General features: G+C 35.4%; 1 protein-coding gene across 17 annotated transcripts in view; it reads right to left on the bottom strand.

The window, feature by feature from the left end:
• Positions 1-21010, bottom strand: part of KIDINS220 (kinase D interacting substrate 220) — a 102944-nt gene that overhangs the window by 18033 nt on the left and 63901 nt on the right. For 7 of the 17 annotated variants that reach the window (XM_033437485.2, XM_049695904.1, XM_049695905.1 and 4 more), the window contains exons 23-28: positions 13726-13904; positions 12412-12638; positions 10205-10318; positions 9396-9452; positions 4872-4907; positions 3396-3428 (exon numbers count right to left, since the gene is read on the bottom strand). In XM_033437485.2, the coding sequence (XP_033293376.1) occupies positions 3396-3428; positions 4872-4907; positions 9396-9452; positions 10205-10318; positions 12412-12638; positions 13726-13904 (646 nt within the window). Of the gene's footprint in view, positions 1-3395; positions 3429-4871; positions 4908-9395; positions 9453-10204; positions 10319-12411; positions 12639-13725; positions 13905-21010 lie in introns of those variants that run through there. The other 10 variants (XM_033437496.2, XM_033437497.2, XM_033437491.2 and 7 more) reach the window with 5 other exon arrangements.

The raw sequence follows: 21010 nt of genomic DNA, 5'->3' as shown, positions 1-21010 counted from the left end.
ATGTGGACACTGGCTTACAGAGAGGTAAGTTCTGGCTTCAACGTCACAGAATAAATAGCTAGTTAGTGGTAGATTTGGATGGGAACCCTAACTTATCAGGTCTTATAACTTCCTATTTTCTTTGTTGCACTGTCTATTTTTAAAGAGTTTATAGAAACCATAACCAAAATAAAGAGAAGACAAACCAACTAGTATAGAGGAAAACACTCCAAATTACCTGTCTTGTTTACCAGTCAATCTAGTCTTAAAATAAATACAATTTATCCTATCCTCAAGTATGTGTAAATTTACATTTTCTACTGCCTCTTTTACCATTACCAAGGTAGACTATGACAGCCCAAACTGCCTGTTAGCTACTTGTTAAACATGATTTGTAACATGAAAGCGTAACATAATACTCTATTATGAACTGATAAATAAATATACACACATAGTATATAAACAAAATATGCCTATATTACATATAAATATAAGTACAGCTAGGAGATGAGACCATATTGGACAGTGAGGCAGTAATTTTATGAGAGGGAGTCTTAGCAAGTTTACAAGTGTAAGACAGTCCCATAAAAATTTGTAAATTAATGCCTTGGAATATACTGCACAAAACACATTTATTTATAGTTTTCAATTAAATATAAATTTAAAATATGTCATATATTATACGGTCTGAGGTTCAATTACTTCAAAAATACTAACAGCAAAACACTAGTACTTCCAGAATTTAGTTTTCATATTTATATACAAAGTTCTATTTTCTGCCTGGATGAGTATAGTCAATATTCAAAGTGTTCATTAACCAGTATCTACTATGGAAACTTAAACTGCTTTCTATGAATTTTTAATAACCATATTTGTTTTGTTTTTCTTTCTTTTAAACAGGTTTATTTGAGATATAATTCACATACAATTCTCCCATTAAAAGTGTACAATTCAATGACTTTTAGTATATTCACATAGCTGTGAAACCATCACCGCAATCAACGTTAGGACATTTTCGTATCCCTAAACAGGAATCCTGTGCCGTCAGCAGTCACTCTCTATCCCTTCCAACACCTAGTCCCAATCCCCTAGCAACCACTCATCCACTGTCTCTGTGGATCTGCCTGTTTCGGACATTTCATATAAACGGAACCACACAACATGTGGCCTTTCACAGCTGGCTTCTTTCGCTTAGTATGTTTTCAAGGCTCATCCATGCTACAGCATGGATCAGTACTTCATTCTTTTTTATTGCTGAACAATATTTATCTTTTAAATGATCTTTAATACTGTCTTTCAAATGTTTTTATTCCCCAACCTAGCTCTTCTTTCTGGGTACATTTACACTTGTTTACATTTTCTTGATTAGAAAAATCACAAGCAAACAGTTTGATCACCAGAATAAATAATGATCATCTGGATTATAATTCATAGAATAAAATATCCATGAATCCATACCGATATAAATAAAAAGTTGAATAAGTAAATAAATGAGGAAGAAGAGACAGCTTTTACTTATAAAATTCCAATTAATTAATGCAGAAGAAAGGAACAGAAAATTACCATCAGGAAAACACCACAAGAGTGGCTGTACACTAGATGCACTGGTGGACATTAAAGTTAATGGGCAAAAGTATACGGAGAAACAGGATGTTTGCAGAGTTTTAGAGTATCTCCCCCTAAATATTTACTCACTACAAAGGGAAAAATAAAACTTCACAGTGTTGAAATCTGGCAGATGCCACCTTAACCACATGACTGAGGTTATTAGCATGACCAGTGGGAAGATTTAGGCCCTCACAGATGCTCAAATATGATGCACTGAGAAGGACACGGCATCACTTCTGTGGGTCTCTTGCCAAAGATATATAGTCTGCTAATCATAGGAAACAGCAAACAAACCCAAATAGAAGGACGGTCTACAAAATATCTATGATCAGTTCTCTTCAGAAGTTTTAAGGTCATAAGACACAAGGAAAGACTGAGGAATTGTCACAGATTAGGGAACTCTAAGGAGAAATAACAAAATACAACTGGATTGAATCCTGGACCAGAAAAATGACATTAGTGGAAAAACTGGTCAGATTCAAATAAAGTCTGTATTAAGAATATTGTACAAATTTTCACTTCTGCTCTTGAGAAATATACTACAGTTAGGAAAGATGCTAACATTAAGGGAATGTTATTTTTGTACCTTTTAAGTCTAAAATTATTTTAAAGTAAAAAAAAAAATTTTTAATCACAAAAAAACTCTATTTCTGATTGTGCTAAAAAAGGTAAGTATAACAGACATGGAACAGATTAACTCTGTCTGCATGGCGGGGGGGAATGTAAAATGTTAAAGAGTATCTTAAAGGAATCTGAGAATTCAGCAATGGAGACACATTAATAAAGATACTACCCTTTCCTTTAAAACAAAAAACTCCACATTATTTTACTTTCATGATCCTTCAAAACTTTTACATTTTATCACTTGAAAACATATTTTGTCCCTCATTGGGAATTATATAGAAAATATATATTATCTCTGAATGGCTTTGAGAAGCTATAAGAAAAGACACAATGGATATCCCTGTAATTCCATCAAAGCTATAGTTTGACTATTCATTATTTGTGAGTTGGCTTTTCTCAAGAAAAGGGGTAAATTATCAATAAATTAAAATACATTACAATATGCTTCTTTGAATAAAAGAGAAATAGTGATTATTTCGCAGGTCTCCTCTAAAATAATCATATATAATAAAATTATTTTGAAGCCAAATGAATCTTAGTAGCCAAAATAATGACCTTTAGATGGAACTCTCATAAAAAGAAGGAGAAGGAGTATAAAAGTGATAAGGAAAAAGCATATTCAATAACTCAATATGTAAATTCTTAATAGGAAACTAATTACATTACTTTGGCAATACAAAGAATGGTAATACTTTAAAGTTTATCATGCATTCTTACTTGAAATTTACTTGTTACAAGTCAAGAAAAGATCACTTCAGTATACATCATAATTTATTTAAAAATTTTTTTTCTGATACAGGAGATTGACTGCAGAAGATGTTAGTTTGTTTAAACTGTTAAATATAAACTTCAAAATACATACAAATCAGAATTCCTCCGGGTCAAAGTAAAGCTAACAACAAGACAGATTTAAATTACTTTGATATAACTATATGATTTTATATTATAAGTAGATTAAAACTACACTCTGAAACATTATCATCTTTGGTAAATTTATTAAACAAGCTTAGAATTGATTAGCCAGAAATGAGAGCCATGCAAAGGCTGAAAGCAGCTATTAAAATAAACCCAAGGCACCGAAATGAGCACAGATTTATAAACAGCCCAGCATGAAGCTGCCAATGATTGCTTCTAATAGTCTAAAACAAGGAAAGTGAGTAAGATTTCACTGAAAGTTTCTGTACCTGTCTCTGTTTGTTAAACCCACAGTCACACGGCTTTAAGGAAGGAATAAAACAGAATGAAGGACACGAGCTTAAAGGAAAACATCAAATACACATATGTAATAAAAACAGGCAGTACTTTTGTCACTCCTCTTACTTTCCCATGACTTCGAACACACCACCTCTACAGCAACACAAAGCAAGGAACACTCGCATACACACACACACAGTAGTTTCATGTCATTAACATGTGCTTGGTAATTTTAAAATTGTACTCTCAAATTTTATATTCTTTCTCAAAAGAATAAATCATGGGCCATACATTCAACAAGAAAACCAGGTAAATAAAATTTGCTACAAAAAGTCAATATTCCTACTATGTACAAGTTTAAAATTAATTTTAAATATTCTGATAAAAAACTGCCACTATTAATTGCAGGCCAATTTAATAACAAGGTTTAAATACTTGGAATTCACATGCTCACTTCATAAAATAAAATATTATCTAGCCACACTATAGTTAACATTCAGAGATACACTTTTCAAATTTGGGTTTTGTTTCACTGGGCATGTGGCACGTAATAGATGCAGTAAAATACCATTTGAAAAGAAAGGCCCTAAAAGCCTTTCAGCTCAAGAAATCATAAATATAACAGTGAAAAATTTTTGCATACTGTGAGTAACGTAACTATTTTACTGATGTAGTTCTTTGAAACTCTAATTCAAAGCAGACACACTGCTACTAATTATTCTTCTGTACAAATTAGGTTGGTGGTAAACATTCTTAAAATAGTTAAAATAATCTATAGATAACTGACAATATTGAGTCAAAGTTAATTTACAATGTTTTTCTTTTACTATGTCATTATCTGGAGTACCTTATGGAAACCTTGTTTTCTAGTTTACATATCAACGTTATTATAAGTAGGTTTTTTAGGAAGTTACTATGTATATCTGTGGAGACTTGGACTACATGAGAAATTTTGGGTTGGCCAAAAAGTTCATAACATCTTATGGAAAAACCCAAACGAACATTTTGGCCAACCCAGTAATAATTAGGTCAAAGTTGACAGATGAGGTTTAACACCACATGTAAAGGGCAATCTTTAACAAAACACAAGTTCAGGACACGATTTTGTTATTTTTTAACTTTTAACTGTACTCTAGGATTTCAATGATATCCTTACTGCAGTATCCTACTTCTTCGATAATATCTCAATCAATTTAGTTGCAGTTTATTGTTTAGGAAAAAAAGCTTTCTTGAGCTGAAGTCTGGCACAAAGACTCTGAAGCTGGAAGTGAATATAATTTTTCACTACATTACTAGAGAAAACACATGTTAAAACTTTTCCAAATTGAAACAGATCAATAAAAAAGTACACTCCTAAAATGCTTTAGAAAGTGTGAGTGAACCTCCTGAGAAAAGGTGCTGACCGCTGGCAAAGAGCACCCGCCCTAGGCCTGCATCTAAATGAACCTGAAACGCCCCTGCCTTACCCACGGCAGCTTTAGCTTTCTCATCCCAGTCTGCTCCTGCGCGATGAGAGACAGCTTGATTTGGACATGTATTTGGTTTAACAGGTTATGAGTTCTAAACCAGTGGTGGAAATAAAAATGATCTACAGTTGAGTCCCATCTTTTTTTCCCTTTTAACTTGGTCACTCCACCAACTGGATCCGGTTCAATGAAAACCAAGACCTTCATTTTTAAGACTTTTATTAATTCAGTAAATTTCATCAATCTCTAAAAGGAAAAGTAACAGCACATTGTAAGGCAGGACACTGTTATTAACACTGCCTCTGCAACTCTGAAGTTCTCCGCAATTAAACGTTGTGCTAATTATTTTCATGCCTTTTCAGTGAGGTAGCTGATCTAAATGAAGCTATCTAAAGGTATCTAGTAACCCCTGCGGCACAGGAGGTCGAGAAAGAATGACTTGGTAGCAACACTGATCGTTCCCGCTTGGCAGCCTCAAGCCCATCCGCTCCAGGAAGGCAGGATTTCCATCAGTTTTGTTCACTACCACATCCCACTGTAACAGTGAACCAGTGGATGATCAAACAGGCATCTGAAGGACTCAATGCTAAATAATTCAAGGAAGGATAAAAGGATAAAGAAATGCTCTATCACTCCTTCCTTCGAAAAAATGCTTTTCAAGGAAACACAGTTACCACCATGAGCAACATACCCTAAATAAAAACAGACTGAACACAACACTTGTAAGAACTCTTTGAAAGACCACAACAAAATGCCACTGAGGAGACCTGGCTTGAGACAGGCCCTCCTTGGTGGGTCCTTCCCTTCATGGTCACAGAATGATCTGAATGCCACTACTTCCTTGTGGGACCTGGACTGAAAGAAGGTAAAGGCACCAAGCACAATTCTCCTGGGAAGCTTTCAAAACTGTAAAATATTTGGAGCATTCAGATAAGCTGGAAATCCTTCTAAATTCTAGGAAGACAAACTGATTCTAGGAAATCAAACCACCTTTTAGGCCAGAGAAGCATCAACAGATAAAAGGCTGAGTTAATCTAAACTGACTGGAGTGTTCATACACTACTCCCACCACTGAGAAGAGGTTATTTAACACAAAACGGTTTTAGTTTCTGAGTCTTTTTAAAGCTCCATGGAATTTGGTCTTTGGGACAGTAGTAATAATAATGATTATTAAGTACTTAAAGTATGCAAAGGCTGAGTAATCCCTAAAGCAGACCTGTGAGGTAGGTCTGCTTTTTCCAGATGAGGAAGTTGAGTATCAGAGAGGTTAAGTAATTTCTCCAAGGCAAAGAGCTAATCACCAGGGCCTATTTAACTTGAATGACCAAGTACCTGACCAAGTCAGGCTTAGTATTAACAGGAGCAAAGAGGGCAGCATGGTGGTGAGGAACGGTCCATGGAAACAGCCACACGGATTCCAGCTCTGCACCTGGCGCTCCCCTCCCGTGAGCCGCAGGGAAGTCTGCACCATGGTACTGGACTAGACCATGGGTCCTAGCCTTCTCTGAGGATCCCCTAGAGGGAAGGCAAGTCTAAGGTGGGGGGCCAGAGTTCTTTTTTCACTGGTTTTGTAAACTAGAATTCTCATTAAGATTTCAGTTCTAAAAAAGGCTTTTCTGCTTTGAAAGTTTGAAAAACACTAGTCCTTTCTAGCTCTAATATTCTGGGGATCATATCCTGGGCCCAATGTTAATATATGTTTTTTCAGTTTTACAAGATTTGGCATATATTTTCTCTATTATAAAATCACAGTGGAAAAAAGCCAGCACAGAGGCTTGTATCTTATGTCTTTGCCTTAGTGGGACCCTCGGACATCTCTGTAATTTATCTGTTAAGTCCTTGGCTGGTCTTCACAAGTCACAATCATTACAACGTTCCTTAATGTGAGAAAACTCAACTATTTTCATAAGGCTCTGCTTTATGAAGGTTTATGAGAAATTCCTTGAGGTAAAAAAAGATGGCACCAACTATATTGAAAAGACCACAGAGAGCTGGTTAACTCTCTATGATCTGGTTTTCTGGTGTTTTTTTTTTTTTTTTTTTACTCATTATTCTGTGTCCATAATGACAAGACAGTTTGTCCAAAAATGTTCGCATAGCTCCTGACTTATCTATAAGCAGCTTTTGTCATCAAGCGTTGCATACAGGAGACAGATGAATGAGCAGAGATGAACTCACCTGCAGTCTTCGTATCTCAGAAATCATATCATTTTCTACTACAGTACTGGAAAACTACAGGAGCCATGAAGGGCTAAAAAATTTTTTGTATTATATTAACTACTTCTTCATTGGTTCAGCTATAAAAATCCCATACAATGTTCGCATGTATAGATACTTCTCCACATTTCCACCACTGTTTTTAACACAGTTTTGAACTAAGTGTCTACTTGAACTAATCTACTTCTAAATAAATTTTACATGCTATTGTCATTGTTAATTTCTTAAAAGCAAAGAAGGCTTGGGAAGCAACTATTATTCACTAAACAGATTACAAAACTACCTTTTAATATTAAAAGAACAGCAAATAGTATGGTTATTTTACTAAACAAAGGCGCTAATATATTCAGAGCATTTTCACTCTTCGTTATTGCGCTTGCAAACACTTCTTAAGAATTGCATTATTTCCCCTTCCCCAAAAACTCATTTTAAAATTTGCCTAATGCTCCTTCACTGGTCCCTGAAATTACTGACACCTTTTACTCACAAGTGTTTCTCCTTAAGCATGGGAACAGCTACTACTTCAGCATGTCTCTGTCATTAAGACCATCAAATTCTTCACAGGATCCAACTTTCATCAAAAGTTTACAGAGGAATTTTAGCTCAAAGAATTGCATTGCATGCATGAAACTATGTATTAAAGGCTCTCTGACTAAACTAAAAGTCATTCTTGCATATAGTGGCAATGATCCATGGATTAAATATTCCCCCAACACCCAAATAGAATTACTATGGTTTATTGTGTCCATAATTCGTGGATAATTGAAGTCTCTCAAACACTTCAGCTAAAATGTTAATGACTTAAAAAGAATCATCAGCTCCTCAATGAAAACACCAAAATGGTTCTCTTCCTATCTCACTAATATTAATTCAAAGAAAATTAAAGTTAAAAAAAACTACTGCCTATTCAAATGCATGTTTTAAGTTAAAAATTATGCATAAATTCAGGATGCAATATTTCACCAAAGTAATTCTAACTGCTATGCTACATTTCTTTAAATTGATCATGTTTACATGGGCATAACATTCTGCAAATAAATCAACAGAACTTAAGATACAAACTGGGTTCTTAAATTCCACATTGATTGAATGAATGAAGATTTTATGGCTCATCACATTAAATGTATTTCTTATTAAGTACAAAGCCTTTAATAATAAATATACAAAGAGACTTCCTACAAAAGTTGGTTTTTTAGGGCTTCCCTGGTGGCGCAGTGGTTGAGAGCCCACCTGCCGATGCAGGGGACGCGGGTTCGTGCCCCAGTCCAGGAAGATCCCACATGCCGCGGAGCGGCTGGGCCCGTGAGCCATGGCTGCTGAGGCTGCGCGTCCGGAGCCTGTGCTCCGCAACGGGAGAGGCCACAGCAGGGAGAGGCCCGCATACCGCAAAAAAAAAAAAAAAAAGTTGGTTTTTTAGACACCCATTCTAAAGTGTTGGGGGAAAAAAAGTTTTAAATAATTCCCTTTACATGCTGTACTAGCTCTGTTTATCTGGAAATTTTATTTTAATACAGTTGACCCTTGAACAACACAGGTTTGAACTGTGCGCGTCCACTTATACGCAGATTTTTTTCAATGGTAAATACAACAGTACTACACGGTTGCGTTGGTTGAATCCGGAGATGCAGAACCACAGATAAGGAGGAACTACTTCCGCAAGAGGGCTGACTATAAGTTACAGTCTCTATTTTAGACTGCTAGGATTTTAGGCTGGTAGGAGGCTTGGTGCTCCTAACCCCTGCATTGTTTAAGGATCAACTGTATACAGATAAAGAAAAGTAGCGCTGTAGTAGTACTGAATTTACACTAAGCATGGGCACCTAGATTAAGCACGAGCCACTAAGGATCCATTCCTGGTCTATACAATCGAGCTCATAATGTCTTTTTGCAGTCTCAAGGTTGATTGGAGATATTTTCAAACCTATTCTACATGTATGGTACCAACTGCAGGCTTCAGAAAAACAGGCAAATGTGAAAATAAAGCCCAACATTAAGGAACTAATACCACCAAATGAATGCTCCTGATGGATGCTGGAAAAACCCCTTCCTTATTGGACGACAAAAAAAAAAAACCCATCCCATGTCATTGAAAAAGGGGAAAAGCAGGAGGAAATGAAGGGTAAAGTTAAACATTAGCTTTTTCATTAATCCGTGAACTATAATTATTAGTATTCAGCTACTCTACACCAGCTGCCCATCACACTGCAGATGCACAGTTAGTGAACTGCTGTCATCATGATTAAGACAGTCGTTACTGCTGCAGAAGCGGGAGATGCTCGCGTCCACACCACAAGACTACTCCGTTACCCTCGAGGAGTCTGTGGGTGAAGAAAACCCCTCAGCAGCATCCTCCTTGATAACCTCCTAACAACACAAAACAAGAGTGTGGGTAAAAGGTGAAGGAGTGAGCCAAACAAGGATGATGAATGAACATGATGTTGAAATAATATATAACACTGAAACCTGGACCTGATTAGATTTTTTTCCTTCAATGATAATATTTTAAAATTTAAATAACAGTTTAAGTTCTATAGCTTTTGCCTCCTAATTTAAAAAATACATTAACAGGGAATTTCTTTTTTTTTTTAATTGTTAACACATGTTTATCATCAGGAACACCTAAAATTTTAGGCACAAATGTATTTTGTTTTGGATTAGAGTTAATAGTACATTTGAATACTTCCCTGATTCTACTTAATTTCTGCTATTCAATCAAAATGTTCTTTCAATACATCCTCTAATTTTTATACCATAGGGCTAGCATATATATACATAGATAGACACAACTACCATATATGTATGTCCTTTAAAAAGAAATCAGAAATTAGCAGATGTAAAGGTTTAGTTTTAAAAGTTTGATAACAAACATTATTGGCCAGAAACTCTGGTTGTAAACAACTCATCATTTACCTCCTGATGCTGCAAGTCATTTTCCTTTCATTGATATTTACCAGAAATGAAAACAAAATATATTTTGTGTTAGTAACAGCTTATGTTTCTTAAAACTACTTATAAAATAAGTTGCGCTTTTACTACAGAAAGGAAATAAGCAAACTTCTAATGCTGACTATGTTTCATATTAGAGTAATACTTTAGTTATGCTTTTTTATACTTACTAGGCCATTGCTCTGATCTCTGGGCAAATTCGTTTTTACTGATGGACGTGAGATGAGATGTTGGGAGCCGCCAGGGTAGTACCTTGGCGTGTAAAGGTAAGGGGCAAAGAATGGCTATGGAGAAAACACGTAACAAAACAATTACCGAAATCAAAGTGAAATGAGATGTAGCAAATGAAACTAACCAATAAAATACAACTCCAAGTTTTTAATGCAAGTGACAAAACAAAAGAAAAAATGCCTCACTCATATTCTCTAAGATATCAAACTTAAGACATATTATTTAAATTTTTATATTGTTGATTTAATAAAGCTTTTTAAAAAGCAACTAAAGTTTTGCACCTTACAACTTGACACCAGAGTTTCTCTTTACATTTAACATTTTTATGGGTTTACCATGTGTCAGGTTCTAAGTGATTTACAAATATTAACTCACACTCTCATAAAAAAAAAAAAAGCAAAATAGAATCTCAATAGAATACTATTCTTTACCAAAAAAAGATTAGCCTTAAGTAAGACCAAAGAAAGTCTGAATTATATGAGAACCTCCTATACATGGACTCCAGGAATACTGTTACTCTAGGTTCCTAGAGTTTACTTTATATTCTATATCCTGGAGTTTACTCTGTCTCCTAAATAAGCAAGCATATTTTTTAAACGGGGAACTCAGTGTTTAGAGGAGATCTATAAATACACCATTTATTTGTATCCAGCTTCACGTAAACAGGAGCTATCAGATTATATGGGCTAAAAATAAAGATTAAAACATACTAACTCTCATTACACTGATGTAACATCTTCCCTTACTTTTTTCACTCCTGCCATTTTAAGAAAACTGTTCTGCTTTTAACTTTCAGACTAAAAACCTCAAATAACTAGAGCAAAAAATAACTAGATCTAAAAACATGAGAAATTTTTAAACGTTTTAAAAATAATAAAACGATATTAAAGCATCACATCATTGTTATTCATGTGAAATTAGTGAACACAAGGTCTCCACCTAGATGGTATGGTAATTTAATATTAAAAAAAAAATTCTTGGTCTCAAAACTTCAACTGTCATCTAATTATCAATTGAACCATTTTACGAAAAATTATAGCAGATTTTAAGACTGGCAAATAAAACCCTGCATTTCACACTGCCTACCACTCAGATAAAGTTTACAAGGATGAAATACATTAGAAAATGCTATTGCTCCACCTTTTTCTCCTTATTTGAGTAAAAGAATGGAATAACATTCACAGGACCTCTATAAATGGTATACCTAATAACTTACATGGCTGGCATTTCTCAAAAACTGGAAAATTTAAATTTTAGAATTCCTGCTTTGCCACGTTTATTCAAATTTCTCTATCTTCCTAGCTTATAAGAAATTTATTTAGGCATGCACTTGGCTTCTATGAATACCAGCCCCTGTGTTTTCTCAAATTAGACTAAAGAGGGAGACAACAAAAATAAAGAAACTGCAAGGGATCTTAGAGTACAGTTCCAGAAAGTATAATACTAGAGCAGATGCTCCATTTTCCTATAGGGAATATTAGTGTTTAAGACCATTAAAATGAGGATAGCTTGGACCTACTCAACTTGATAGGGTCTGAATACTGCTGATAATTAATTGTGCTCTCATCTTTTGAAGTAGAAAATGATCATATTTATACTATGCAAATGATTATACATGACTGAAGATAACTTGAAATAAAACTCTAGAAATTGGCTACAGTGCTATTATTTGGCACTAGCACCTGAGTCCTACCAGCAGTATTTCCATTACCTCACATTTAAAAGCTGTAACACATATTAAATATAGGTTTACTGAACTACTATAAAAATTATCATTGTTTTAAATTCCAATACAAATTATTATACAAGATACAACAAATGGAATATTTGTTTATAAACAAATAGAAAAACAGATCCCTTTGAAGCATAGGATAGTCTCTGCTGACCCCATAGAGTTCACTTTCTTATTAAGATAATAAATAAAAGCAAAAAGCATCTCAAATATTCAGACTCAATTGAGATCTAGAACCATTAAAATTCAAAATTATTCTGATTTTTAAAAAATCATACTGCATTCAAACTTAACACTTTTTGTCTTTAAAGCTAAAGTACAGTTTTAAAATAATAACAGACCCCGTTAGCAGAAAACTTCTAATACTTCCCTGGAAGAAATTCTTAAAATTTAAGATTCCTAGCACTTGCTTACCCTGTTGTAGAATGGATGCTGGGGTCCCGTCATACCACTGTAATAGCTGCTGTGAGGCTGTGGTGACACAACCCCTCCTCCAAACGGGGCACTGAAGGAGGCGGAAGAAGAGCAGGCCGACGCAGGCTGACTGTAGCCCGACGGTGGTCTAGGGGGAGCTTCGTGCAGAGGTAGCGGGGGATACGCAAGTCCTCCGATATTAATCTGGTCTCTTGCAGCTCGAACATCTAAAAGATTAAACAACACCCCAGAAGGCAAAAGAAAATAGAACATTAGTATTTAATCCAATTACCATTTCCTCCTTTAGGCACCAGATAGAAACATGACTGTATCGCTCTTGCCAAGGATTTCAACGGGGTTACAGAAGTAGACAGGAAATTTTGAATACTCCATAGACATTTTAGCAAGAGAAACTCAACTACTTTGCATAAAAGCTTTTGTTCACCATTTGAAAAGTCACCAACATCTGGATTCTTCTCCTCAGTTACCAGAACTATAAACTTTTTTCTGACTTTTCAAGGTATCTGTGCTATTCTAACAGTTCTTGTGACTCATAAAGTTTCGTTAATTATTAATAATTCAAACTTGTGTAGTAAATATAACGTTAGCTAAGATTATGGGTTTGCAAACTATACGTCTCATCCATCTCTGAACAATAACAATAACCAATTCCATAGTCACAAAATACACCTCTGACAACAGCCTTATAACAGGTATCTAAAAAAGAATGTAGGAGTATAAGGCTCTCTCTCCATAATTCCTGGAAAATGCCAAGGTGAGTCAGGAGCACCTGCATCATACAGAAGATGGTATGTTTCAGCAAAGGTTCTGTGTGTGTCCATGTGCATACAGTGGTGCCTCAAGGACAACTTAAATTCTTTCAAAATCCTCATGTCACTGTCCTCAAGTTCTAGTCCACAGATTTAAGCTAAAATTTTAAAAGTGATATGGATTTTCTTACCCCTCTGGATAGAGATCCCTATTAAAGACAGAAGACTGGTGACAGAAAAATTACAATGGACTGACATCTTAAAGTGGTGATTATACCGTTAAGAGGAACCTGATTCCAAGGAAGGTTCAGCTGTGTAGGCTGGGAAACATAAAAAGGTCAATTTAACAAACAGCATTTTCCTAGCATTCCCAAAAGATGTCAGACTGCCGATCCGCAGTTTCATTAATTCTCCTGTGTAGCGCTTGGTTCGATATTTCTTGGTGTTTCATGGAGCGCAGGAGAAACTTACACAGCTAAGTCAGAAACAGGAAAAGCCTTCAGTGTTGCAGAGAGGAAAAAGTAAATTTATTACTAATACCCACCTGCAATGATTTCCCGTAGTTTGGGGTCTAGATTTACAGTGCATGGCAAAAAGGTTTTTACATCTCGAGCCACAAGAACTGGCGTCCTTGAAGACAAAAACACTTCAAAATTTCTTATATCTCCATCTATTTCCAGGAGTGGCTCAACATCTTTAGTTGTTGGAATATTCTTTGATATTCTTCAAGTAAGAAACAAACAAAAATGGTCATTAATGTCACTACTGGCAAATTCTGCATGTAAACTTAAAATTTGTTATTTATAAAAATAACACATTATACACCTTGCTCTCATAATTTTTTTAAAGAAAAGAAAAAGGAACAAAACAAATGGTATAGTTACAAAATTATTAAGGTAACAAGTGTGAGGTCAGAATTACATTGCCCTAATGAAAGGCAGGATTTGGGCTAGGAACACAGAGAAAGGAAAGTAACATATTCTAGGTATGTCACAGGTTTTATTTTCTATTATAACAGTAATCTGTGCTTACTATATAAGCATATATATAAGGCAAAGAAATACAGAAAAACAGAAAGGGGAAAAAATCCACATCATTTTACCAACCAGACACGATAACTACCAATTACAGTGTCACTTAGTCTATTTTTCATTATGCATAACTTTTAACCTAGTTGAATTTATATATGTAAATACTTTTGTATCAGGCAGAGGTCTTAAATGTAAAAACAAGTGACATTCATTAAAAAGTACTTAGTAAACACTTCTATGTTGAACTATACGAAACTGCCATTTTTATAGGTCAAAACGGTCAAATATTGACAATTCCATAGGGTTCAACCTACTACATGCCAGGCCATGCGCCAGTCTGAGGCAGTGAGTAAAAATACATCACAGAGGGATAAAGGAATAGAAAATATGAAGGAGCTTAAAAGACAAGGAAGTAGATGACAAATCTGGATATAACCCAAACGTCCACTAACAAGGAAAAGATAAATAACTTGTAGTATAGCCATATAATGGAATACTACTTAGCAATAAAAAGGGATGGACTTATTTATATATGCAACATGGATAAATCTCATAGTAAATTATGTTGAGTGAAAGAATATAGCAAATGAAGAATACATAGTTGTATTTTTTTTCATTTATATAAAACTAGAATATGTAAAGCAACCTATAGTGACAGAAAAAGGATAAAGGTTCCCTGTGAAGTCAGGGATGTGAGGAAGAGAAATGACAGGGAGAGACTTCAAAGGAATGGGAGGGGACTTTAGGAAGTGATATGTCTGCTCTCCTGACAGCAGCGACAATTTGGTGGGGATGCGTGTTGTGTGTCTATATATGTGTATACATATTTAAACTTCAGGAATTGTACAATTTAAATATGGCAGGTTATTGTATGTCAATTATATCTCATAAAGCTGTTTTAGAATCACTGTAAATCTGAAGATGTCTTCAAAACACTCAATTCCCAATTAGTCAAGAATATTAACTGTGAGATTATACTGAGTCTAGTTTCAGAGAAGCAGTAAGATTTTCATGTTCTTCAAAAAAGTGAAATGGAATCTTACTCTAATACTAGTTATAGTTACGTAATTTCTCTGGGACTAGCACTTTACTACTCAGGCCCACTACTTGGCTAGTAGCCATTTATTAAAAGCCATCTAAAAGAAAATCCAGAGAACAAAATTAGCAAACAAGAAAAGAATAGGGTGCTGCTTAGAAAATAAGGATAGCAATTTTGTCTTAATGAATTTCAGGAAGTCCCTTTTATGGACTCATGCACACGTGCACAAAACAAAAAGCCCTCTGAAATGGGATTACTTCTTAATAAATTAAACTGGCTTTCAAACTGATTATTAAATATATTTAAAATGAAATGGAAAACTTGAAGAATGGTTTCACAGAATCATCTGCAGAAGTGGCCAAAATATCAGAGCTTCAACAGTTAAAAAGGTAGTTCATCTATTTCAGGAGTTTAACATAAAATACTAAGAAGAGAAGCTAGAAAGATTTAGATAAAAACACACAGCTGACAAGTCACATGAAACAAATTAACTGAATTTTAATGCCAGCTCTGCTTAAGCTTGAATGTGAACAGTGTTCTCAATACGATGAACAATACTGCTGTTCACAAGCCAACAGTCTGCTGCTGGTTTCCAGATTGAAGTCTCTATTCTAACCTTTTGAGCTCAATACATTAAACTCTTCTACTGAAAGAGATATTTATGTAAATGATAATCTTTTGGCAGTAGGCCACCAAAATCATATGTGCCTTTATTTTTCAGATATTTTTCCAAAGGTTAGTATTTAAAGAATTTAAGCAACTTCACTTTTCAATTAGGAGTGAATTTAAATTTCCAGTATTATGAATCATGTGAATTAAAGTTGCCAGCAGTTAAATGGCCCACAGAAGGCATTATAAAACCTCAGGCATCAGTGATCTCCCAGTAAGTTTAAATGCAATCTCCTTCTATGCTACCAATCTAGCAGTACTTGTTAATGCCAACATCAATGTAAGTTAAAAGCATTTTGATTATAAATGACAGTGGTTTAGAGAAAGTCCGTATTAATTCCTTGGCAGAAATTACATAAGCCATTCATATCACTTCCATTCAAAATAAGGTTTTAAATTACACAGAAAAAATTCCATTTTAAATCAAAATATAAATAGGTTCTAAGAGCATAATTTATGAAGAAGGCATATTTACCTTACTTTGTCTAAAAGTAGCTGCCTAATAATGTCATTATTTAATCGTAAGGGATTAAAAATTAAGATAAATTTTCTTTAAAAATTTTAAAAGGGAAAACTTTTAACTGCCTCAGAATTGAATTACTTTGAAACAATTTAACTTCCAGTAGACTCTCAAATACTTTCTATCAGTGAGTGTCCATTTGTTAAATACTCTCTATGCACAGAACACTTGGAGATTCTGGAAGATAGATGGAACACACAGAAAACAGCCACTCAGCATTGTAGCCAAACGGGTCAGAAACAAAAGATAAAATGAAATGCATTGTTAAGCCCATTACTATCTGCAGACAAAAACCCTAGACAACTTTGGAGCTAACCACACTCTCCCCTTCTGTCTTAACCAGGTTAATTCCTGCTCATCCTTTGTCTCTCAGCTCAGCTCCCCCTCTTCAGGGAAGTCTTCCGTGAAACAACATTGCACTCCTCTATTACAAACCCTCATGATAGCACATATGCTTTCTTACATACACATATCACAATTAGAATGTTACACTATTCAGTAGTGGAATTATTTTATTAATGTCTATCTCCCCCCACTAGACGGTAAATTCCATTAAAGCTAAGAACAAGTTTGGTTTTGTTCACCACTGTATCTCCAGTGCTTAGCGTAGAATGCTGTCATGTGACTTTTGCGTAATAAATATTTGTAGAGTGAACAAACTACACAAAACAGGATTGTTCCCAAAGAACTCTATTCTTTTAAAATAATTTTCACTTTAATTACCCTTTCTGATATTGAAAAAAAACCCTTGTGCTTGGGAAAGAGTACATTGATCCATTTCAGTTAATTTTTGTACATGCTGTGAAATAAGGGTCCAACTTCATTCTTTTGCATGTGGAAATCTAGTTGTTCCAGCACCATTTCTTGTAGAGACTATTCTTTCCCCCACTGAATGGACTTGGCACCCTTATTAAAGCTTAACTGGCCACAGATGTATGGGTTTATTTCCTGACTCTCAACTCTATTCCACTGGTTTATGTCTGTCCTTATATCAGTGCCACAGTGTTTTGATTACTATAGCTTTGTAGTTTGTGGGTTTTTTTAACATCTTTATTGGAGTATAATTGCTTTACAATGGTGTGTTAGTTTCTGCTTTATAACAAAGTGAATCAGCTATACACATACATATATCCCCATATCCCCTCCCTCTTGTGTCTCCCTCCCACCCTCCCTACCCCACCCCTCTAGGTGGTCACAAAGCACCGAGCTGATCTCCCTGTGCTATGCAGCTGCTTCCCACTAGCTATCTATTTTACTTTTGGTAGTGTATATAATTCCATGCCACTCTTGCACTTTGTCCCAGCTTACCCTTCCCCCCTCCCCGTGTCCTCAAGTCCATTCTCTACCTCTGCGCCTTTATTCCTGTCCTGCCCCTAGGTTCTTCAGAACCGTATTTTATTTATTTATTTATTTTTAGATTCCACATATATGTGTTAGCATATGGTATTTGTTTCTCTCTTTCTGTAATAAGTTTTAAAATCGAGAAAGGGTTCTCCAATTTTATTCTTTTTCAAGATTGTTTTGGCTATTTGGGGTCTCTTGCAATTTCATATGAATTTGAGGATCAGGTTTCTGTTTCTGCAAAAAAGGCTACTGGAATTTAGAACGGGATTGCACTGAATCTGTAGATCACTTTGGGTAATACTGACAATATTTAGTCTTCCTATCCATGAAGATAGGATATCTTTCCATTTATTTAGAACTTCTTTAATTTACCAATGTTTTGTAGTTTTCATTGTACAATTCTTTACCTCATTGGTTAAATTTATTCCTGGATATTTTATTCTATTTGGCACTATAGTAAATAGAAGTGCTTTCTTAATTTCCTTTCAGATTGTTCACTGGAGGTGTATAGAAACTCAACTGATTTTTGTGTTGATCTGTACCCTGAAACATTGAATTTATCAGCTCTAGTAGCTTTCTTGTGAAATTCTTTGGGATTTTCTACATACAGCATCATGTAATTTGTGATTAAAGATAGTTGCACTTCCTCATTTCCAAATGGATCCACTTATTTCTGTTTCTTGTCTAACTGTACTAGCTAGAACTTCCAGTATAATGTTGAAGAGCAGTGGTGAAAGCAGGTGACTTAGTCAACTCAGACTGCTATAACAGAATACCATAGACCGGTGGCTTAAACAACATTTATTTCTCACAGGTCTTAGAGTCTGAAAGTCTGCGATCAGGGTGCCAGCATGATCAGGTTCTGATGAGAACCCTCTCTGACTTGCAGTTAGCTCTCTGATTCTTTTTATAAGGACACCAATCCCATCATAAGGACTCAGCCCTCATGACCTCACCTAAACCTACTTACCTCCCAAAGGTTCCACCTCTGAGTACCATCACACTGGGGGGTAGGTTTTCAACATATGAATTTTGCAGGGGACACATTCAGCCCATAGCAGCAGGCATCCTTATCTTGTTCCTGTCTTTAGGGGGGAAGCCTGCAATCTTTCACCACCGAGAATGTTAGCAATGCGTTTTTCCATAAATGCCCTTTACCACGTTAAGTAAATTCCCTTCTACTCCTAGTTTTCTAACAGTTTTTTAATCACGCAAGGGTGTTGCATTTTGTCAGATGCCTTTTGTGTATCCACTGAGTAGTCTGCAATCCTTTTTATTTTTGTAAGGTGGGTGGTAACATCCATATTTTCTGATTTTAGTTAATTCTGTCTTTTATTTCTTCTGTCAATCTAGTGAAAGGTTTGTCAATTTTGTTGTTCTTTGCAAAGAGCTTTGGTTTCGTCAATTCTCACTACTGTTATTTTATTCTCTATTTATTTCCACTCTAATCATTATTATTTCCTTCCTTTTGCTAGATTTGAAATTTGTAAAATTTGCTTCTCTTTTTCTAGTTTCTCAAGGTTAAAGTTAGGCTATTAATACAAGATTTTTCTCCTTTTTAAATGTAAGTATTTATAGTTATAAATTTTCCTGTGTGCTGCATCCCATAAGTTTTAATCACCCCTAAAAAGTACCTTGAAGGAATTCTCTGGTGGTCCAGTGGTTAAGACTCTGTGCTTTCACTGCTGAGGGCATGGGTTCAATCACTGGTCAGGGGAACTAAGATCCGCATGGTGCAGCCAAAAAAAGAAAAAAGTACCTTGAAAATGATTCCATGAGTCACCTTTCATACTGTGTTGGAGAGAACGGTTAGCATAGGGGGTCAGAAAAATAGACACTTTCCTTGCTATAGCTAAAGTAACAGAATTACTTTATTACTTCTGTTACTAAAGTAATTAAAAGCTAAAACTCTCCATATGCAGAAGGTTGTGCTGAGTGCAAAGCAACAGTCAATGGAGCAAAGAACTTGTTGCAAAGAAAACAAAGAGGCATCTCCACGTGGTGGTCAGAGCTGATTTTCAAGACAACAGTGCGCACAGTGTCAGGTTTGCTCACTCTTTAAAGTCACAAAAGTAATGCTGCATTTTATAGGCATCCTATTCAGTAAGCACACTAGGAAACAACAAACAAAGCACTTGCACATGTGGCACACTGGGTATGTAATCATGCCAACCTTCAGGCTTGCTCGTTTGTTTCTGATGTCTGATATTTGATATGTGTGACTTGTATGCTCAAGGGTGATCTAATTAGGGTTGGTAACTACTGCAAACCATAAAAATACTTGTCCAGGTTGCCACAGGGATCACTGGCAGAGCTAAACAATGTTACTCTTTTACTTACTAGAAGAGCTTACTCTACATTTTTAAAAAACTGTTTCCCATTGAGGGTGTTCATTTCCAAGGAGATCTATTTGGCAAAAACATGAGGGCCCAAGATTACTTTTTTTACACTAATGAGGAAACATGTAGGCCTGTAATTTAATGGATAAAAGAGTGCTCAATATGCAAACTCAGTAGACTACCATTAGACACACAATTTGCATATCTGCAGCTGGGCTTCAGCTGAGCTTCACCTGGGTAGCACAAGGTGTAACTTTGGTGGTAGAAGTAATAGGAGGAAAATTTTATGACCACAAAAATCTCATTCTTGTTAAAAAAAAAAAAAAAAAGGCGCTGAATCATTCTGACACAAAGGCATTTACACTCAAAGAGAAATGAGGTTGTTCAACTGCCTAGGAAACAAATGTAGTATAATCAAAGTCTGAGGGGGACAAAAATCCCCCTCTGAGGCTGTTATATAAACTTACTGCGTATTTACATGTTAGATGCTTCCCATTAAATTCAGTTTTAATAAAGGCAGTGATTTCTAGGAATACAATGCCTGCATGAAATGCAACTTGGCTGTATTCTGAAACAAAAAGCAGAGTGTTTACTGCAATGACTTTCCTTAGATCCAGCCTTGATGATCTCAGATTCCTTAGAATAAGGCTGTAATGTTTGACAATTAAAATTAAAAGCCTTGAGACTTTTTTAAGGCATAAAAATGTATTTAAAGGGTGGGTCACTTGTTAACTGTGTGTGATCTGGGACAAGTCATTTAACTCTCTAGACTCCAGCTTCCTTATTTCAAAGGGGCTGAGGTAGATTTCTGAGGGCCTATCTGTGGCCCTCCAGATGCTTCCCAAGCCCCTGCCATGTGGGGAAATGCTCTTTCTCTCAAAGTGATG

This window comes from Orcinus orca, chromosome 13 (assembly GCF_937001465.1).
Source record: "Orcinus orca chromosome 13, mOrcOrc1.1, whole genome shotgun sequence".
NCBI lineage: Eukaryota > Metazoa > Chordata > Mammalia > Artiodactyla > Delphinidae > Orcinus > Orcinus orca.
This window is presented reverse-complemented; position numbering and strand designations above follow the sequence as displayed.